This window comes from Hyperoodon ampullatus (genome assembly GCF_949752795.1).
Source record: "Hyperoodon ampullatus genome assembly, chromosome: 11".
In the NCBI taxonomy this organism is placed as follows: Eukaryota; Metazoa; Chordata; class Mammalia; order Artiodactyla; family Ziphiidae; genus Hyperoodon; species Hyperoodon ampullatus.
Genome location: NC_136924.1, coordinates 7,187,040 through 7,193,039, shown reverse-complemented (window position 1 = coordinate 7,193,039; position 6,000 = coordinate 7,187,040). Strand labels below are relative to the sequence as shown.

Here is a 6,000-nt window from a genome sequence, read left to right as displayed (position 1 = left end):
ATCTTTATTTGCTCTCTATGAACAGCCAATTTAGATGCTTCAAGGATACTTGCCTTTTTATCTCTCCCAATGGTAACCTTGTGAGAATGATTCCAATGATTGGCTACCTAATTTTCCACTTGTTCTGTTTTCATCTCAATTCATTCTAAAGGAGATTTAAATGATGAACAATAAAAGATACATATCCATCACGCACACACAACACAGAAGCATAACATATGATTAATAAAATCAAAAAGGCTGTGAAAAGGAGGAGGGCAGGTGCAGTCTGCTTCACTTTACTGTGGTTTGTGTAAATTTTCTTATGCCAGCACTCTAATAATACAAAAGAACGCTCAATACCTTTAAATATTTTATTGACAATATTAATATACTAATATATCAAGAAGTTTTCAGGCAAGTAGATAAATGTGACCTAACTCATGATTTCTAATGTACTGTAGATATTAAAATGATGTAATGTTGTACATTCTTTTTGTTTAAAAATATTTTATTGTCCTGAATAACTTCTATCTTTCCCCCACATATACACACAGCTTGACATTATATGGTGCAACATTAAGATAAAAGAAAAATTTTAGTTAGTAGGCTCCCTTGAAGTATGCTTAAAATAGAAATGTGGTATTTTCATCTGTGACACCAACAGGACCTAAACTGAGTCCATGAGATGATGAATATTCAGATTTATCTACAAAACCAACTGTTTCAGCATTTTCAGCCCCACCTTAAAAATATCATATCAATGACTGCCAACTCCATTAGGGGGTTCTTTCACCAAAATCATAAACCAAAATGTTTCTTCATTTAAACAATTTTATTTGTGGTGGAATTTCCAAAATCTCTTATATCTTGAAATCATCCACAAAATACTATTTTGTGCTTACATTAAAAAGATGCATTTCTTATAAGATCAAAATATATACCATTAGGCAGTATTGTTATATTTTTATTTTACACAATATAATCAAAGGATTAAAGAGACAAGCAAAAAAGTTAAATATATATAAAACTCCCTATAACTGATTTACAGCTATCCTAAAGTTTTAAAGAAAAAAAAATAAAGCTCTAAACAGCAGATGTAATATTTTGATAAGCAATATTTATAAAAAATATAAGTTAAGCATTGCAACAAGCTACCTTTGATGAACTGACCCCTATAAGAAATAGTACCTCTGGAACTATATATCTAAAGCAAGACAAAGGAAAAGAAGAAAAGAAAGTATTAATTGCAATAGTGACTTTTTAGTTAAATACACTTTCTTATAAAGTGGCAAGATAATATTTACAAATTTACAACTGAAAGGAAATGTTTATTTACAGGTTGTCTTGCTTTGGGACTTTTTGGGCCTCTTTCCTCCTGTGTAATAGGCCCTCCTGGCAGAACTGATCTAGACTAGATTTTTAGTTCATAGCACATGATAGATGAGCCTGGAATTAGAGGCCCCTTGAGTTGCAGGCTGAGAATCAGTGCTGGCAACTGGGGAGAGAGATGCTGGGTCCTGGAGAGGCAATCCATGTTGCTCTGAGTTGGTGATCCGATCCACTATGCTGGATAAGCAGTCCAAGCTGGATAAGGAGCTTTTATCCGTGGCATATACTAAGGATACAAAGAGAAAACCATTAAAAAAAAAATCCTTGCTTATGTTGCCCCTTAAGCAGCAGGTCAGCTCCTTTGAAACCCAGAGGTCAGGTGGTCACAGAAAGCCTGATGTAGACATTTGCAACAAATATCTAGCAATTCATGGGGATGAAGGTGGGGAGTGGCGAAGCACCCGGGTAATAGTTCAAGCAAAGGCTCCTATGTCTGTGTGTGTGCATGGATGTATCTGTTAGGGGGATTTTGAGCAGAAGATGTGTGTTTATTTTGCTGTGTCCCAAAACACCATAAATACCGCGCTATCCTCTTCCCAATACCGCGTGGAAGAACAGACTCTGCTCTGATAGGCTGAATTGTGAAGTTGAACTGGTTTTTAAACTCCTCTGAAGTCATCAATTCTTACCATTTGGTACATCAGGACAGTAGACGCTGTCAAAACTGCTGCTTTTTCTGGACCAGACAGGGCTGTTACATTCGGGCTATAATAAAAGACACAAAAGAAGGCATTTGTTTTCAGGTCTTGGCAAAAGATGCTCTGACCTAGGGTGTGGCAGTGCTTGCCCACCAGCTCCATAAACGGACCACTCTCAAATACCTTCATTGCCTTGATTTAGGAAGGGCTAGCCTCACCAAATCGCAAGGGCACTGAGGTCAATCTCTGTGCCTGGGGAAGAGGAGAGAGGCAGCAAAAGGAAGAGGGCGGGTGGAATTCAGCAGCCATGTGCATTGGGTTAACCATGCAAAATGGATTGGAGTAGAAGGAAGCCACACTAATTCAGAGAGAGAGCACTTTCCCAGGGCAAAAACACATTAAAACCTGGCAGCGTTGGCGCAAACGCCCTCTGTAAAGAATGCATCAACATCTTCCAGCCAGGCCTCAGCAGAGCAGGGACTCGGGCCACACGGGCATTTCTTTCTTACGTTACAAACTGCGGGACAGTGGAACCCTCACACAGTTGCCTTTAGATGTTAGTGTATGGCAGGGGCCACTGGTGGTATATATTGGAAATAAACTGAGTTGTAGAGAAAACATCTGACTGATCATTCACAGCCACCTATCTCACGTGACAACCTCTTCCTACGATATACACTTAGAACTTGGTAGGAAGTCAAACTAAACTCCTGGTCCGCCGCTACCCGTTTCCTGGCATCTGTCTAAATGCGGCACCTCTCTTCCCTCTCAGCAACTGCCTCCCCATCCCCACCCCTAACTATCCACCCATAACTACTGGCTGTTTGGTCGCTACACCTGGCCTGAATGAGATGTAAAGGTTTTGGTAAGAGATGGGAAGGGCCTAGCAGGTGCGGAGCTCTCTCTTACCGTGCTGTCAGAGCAGCTGGACGTGGGGCTGGTGGGCTCAGAGCAGCTCTGCCCCGGCAGGCTGTAGTAGTTTTCCACCTGTTCCCTCAGCAGCTCCTGCAGGCTCTCAATGTAGCGGATGGCATTCCTGAGGATCTCCACCTTGGGCAGCCTCTGGTTGGGGTTGGTCGTGGTGCACCGCTTGAGCGTCTCGAAAGCCTGGTTGACCTTCTTCAGGCGTCTCCGCTCACGCATGGTGGCCGCCTTCCTCCGATCCATGGTGGTGGACTTCCTCTTGCACGCTTTGCAGGCCCACAGGAGGCAGTGGCCGGCCTGGTGGTGGCCCGTAGGTGCTCGCACGTGCTCGTCCTCGTCGGAGCCCTGCAGGTCTGCTTTGTGCGCCCCGAAAGCAGCCACTCGCGGCTCAAACTCGTCCCCGAACTCGCCCTCGGGGGACGGGATGCAGGAGCCATCGTATAAGTACTCAGAAGGCGAGAACTGGCAGCCATCCATCATGTCCATCTTCTGCGGAGAGGCAGGAGGTGCACCTGGGCAGCAGCGAGATAGGGGAGAAACCGGAGCCTGGCGCCGCTGCGGGCAGGCGAGTCCCGGGCGGAGCTCCCTGGTCGGTTTCCCCGGTAATTAACAAGGGCAGACGCCTGGCGGCCTGGGTCAGCCGCGCTGGGGTTGAGGCTCTTTATATATTCTTGGGGAAGGGAGGCCGGCCCCAGTGGCCCCGCACTATTAGCATATCCCACCGCAACCCCCGCCGGGGCTGTCCGGGCAAACCTCCGCCTTTCCTCTGGAGACAGCTTGCTGTTTACTCCCCCTTTTGACGCTAATGGTTTTACTGCGTTTCTGCTGGGGCGGGGGTGATGGATGGCTCCCCAACCCGCTTACACACTCTAGATTACCTAAACCAAGGGACACTTAAAGGGTGTCACAGACAAAAGGAATGAAGGAAATCCAACTTTGCACGATTGCTGTCACATTAAAAAAAAAGATAATTAGTAAATAGAACTCCCTACTTCAGCTGACACCAAAAGCGGACCTGCCTTCCCAGTCTGGGACATGAGGGATCACTTTATTTTCAGGTGTTTCTCTTTTTCATGAACTTTAGTTGCGTCAGGCATTTTTTCAGCCAGTAGGCCAAATAACGGTTGCTAAAAGCTTGAAGTGGCACTTTCAATAATGGAGCGGATCTAGATTATTTTTTTAATCTGTTTTGTTTCTTATCATATTGCCATTTTGTAGGCTCTGTGTTATTGGGGGTAAGCGGGGAGGGGGAGGTTCCTTTTCCCCAAGGCAGAGCCCGCGCTGAGTTCTCTCTCTATGCTCGTCCAAAAGGCGTGGGCACAGGAGGGCCAGGTGGCCAGAAACACACCTCCCTTCCTCTCTTTCCCGCTTATGCGCATGTTTGCTGAGCGCCTCCTCTTTTGCGCCAGACCTTTGATGGGCCCTGAGCCGGCGGAAGATACGCACTGACTGTGCCTCTTAAGATTTGTGTTCTAAGAAACCCAGTTTTAGACGGCGAACTTCTCTCCAGGGGTGCGTCTCCCTTCTCCCTCTCTTTCTGCTCCGCCCTGTCGTTTCTACAGACTAAACAGCCAAGCAGGGCTTTGGGGTCGCTAATTTTCTGCTTTCAGGCAAACTAACACCGTTACAGATGCGTCCCAGCTGCCGGCGCAGCAATCCTTCTTGGCTCGTGTAAAATTTCCAACTCCTCCAATCCGAGAAACTTCACACACTTTGGCGACAAAAGCCTTCCAGAAAAGCAATCACAGCAGGGTCTTTGAAACTTTGGTGGCTAGAAGGCGAGAGAGGAGGGCTGCCATTTAAGTGACAATGAACCTATTAATCAGCTTTTGTCAATCCTCCTCCACCCTTACTTAACCCGCTACCAAATCATTTGTGGGCGGAGGTGGAGGTGGGGGTGGGGGGCTTGCTGTTTATATATGGGAAAAGCCCTTACTTCAGGCCTAAACAAGTATTCTGAGGTTTGGGGTCAGGCCTTGTAGCCTCATTCAAAGAGGAGAGAGAGTTCTCACCTTGATCTTGGGTCATACAGTCCAGTAACTGTTGTGACTCCGAACGTATTGGGGGCTGGGGGAGCTTTCTTTTCTATTACTTTTTCCTAAAATTATTTTCCGAAAGCAACCCTGGCAGGCAGATCCCTGTCTGCAGGAGCCAGAGAAGTATTAACTTTTTCAGGTGAAATCTGTACTCCAAAGTGAAGGTCCCAGAAACCAGAGGTGGGAGAGTGTCAGTCACCAAGGTTTGCTACAGACATCCCCGCCACAGTCCTCTCTTCCGAGTTCTGTCATCTCTAAGACAAAGACACTACCACCACCACCATCACCATCCACCCTCGAAAATCAGACCCTTTCATACCAACGGGCTGCTTAGTAGGCCTGTGGGAAATTCATCTGTACCTTATTTGGGACTATTAACAAGTGGCTGCCTTTGAAATGAATAGGTACCCAGGGCTACACCAGATAAAAGAATTAAGTTCCTAAAGGACTCATCCAGGCGGGTGGAAACATTCCAAACCATGCACATTGCTACCTCTGAAACACAGTAGTGGGTAATATTCTCATCTGGGAACTCTCAGCCAAGTCCCACAGGTTCTGGTCAGCAGCAATAGTACCATTTTCTTTGCGTAGAGAGTCCAGAAGTTCACACACTGGTCGAAGCTAAAACTGAGTTGTGTGCAGAGTTAAGATTTGGGCACACATAAACTTTAAGTGGAAGATAGAAGTTATCTTGCCTTTCAGCTGATTTCTTTCCACCAGGCACCTAATGTGCTTTGTACCCAAACTGCTCAGCGTTGCATGTGTGGAACAAACAATTATTAAGAATTTTCTATTTGCCAAGCACTGTTCCCAACCTTTTCCATGTATTCACTCGTTTATGACTTAGAACAAATTTGTGGCAACTGTTAAGTGGACCCATTATTAAAAGAAGGTAACCAAGCTCAAGGAGTAAGTCATTTGCCCCCGGTCGCACAGAATTGGAAACTAGGCATCCCCATGGAGCGCTTGTGCTCCTAGAGGTGAATTTCGTTTGTTTTTTTCTTGAATCAGTTCGTTCTCACTGCGCGCGT

The 6,000-nt window shown here is 45.6% G+C and overlaps 1 protein-coding gene across 1 annotated transcript; it reads right to left on the bottom strand.

Annotated features, from left to right (window-relative positions):
• Positions 1 to 1,406: 1,406 nt before the first annotated feature.
• Positions 1,407 to 3,419, bottom strand: MYF5 (myogenic factor 5; the record flags this gene model as incomplete). Its single annotated transcript, XM_079714489.1, has 3 exons — positions 1,407 to 1,597; positions 2,001 to 2,076; positions 2,919 to 3,419. 3 exons carry the CDS (start codon positions 3,417 to 3,419, stop codon positions 1,407 to 1,409), a joined length of 768 nt encoding a protein of 255 aa, XP_079570615.1.
• Positions 3,420 to 6,000: the final 2,581 nt, after the last annotated feature.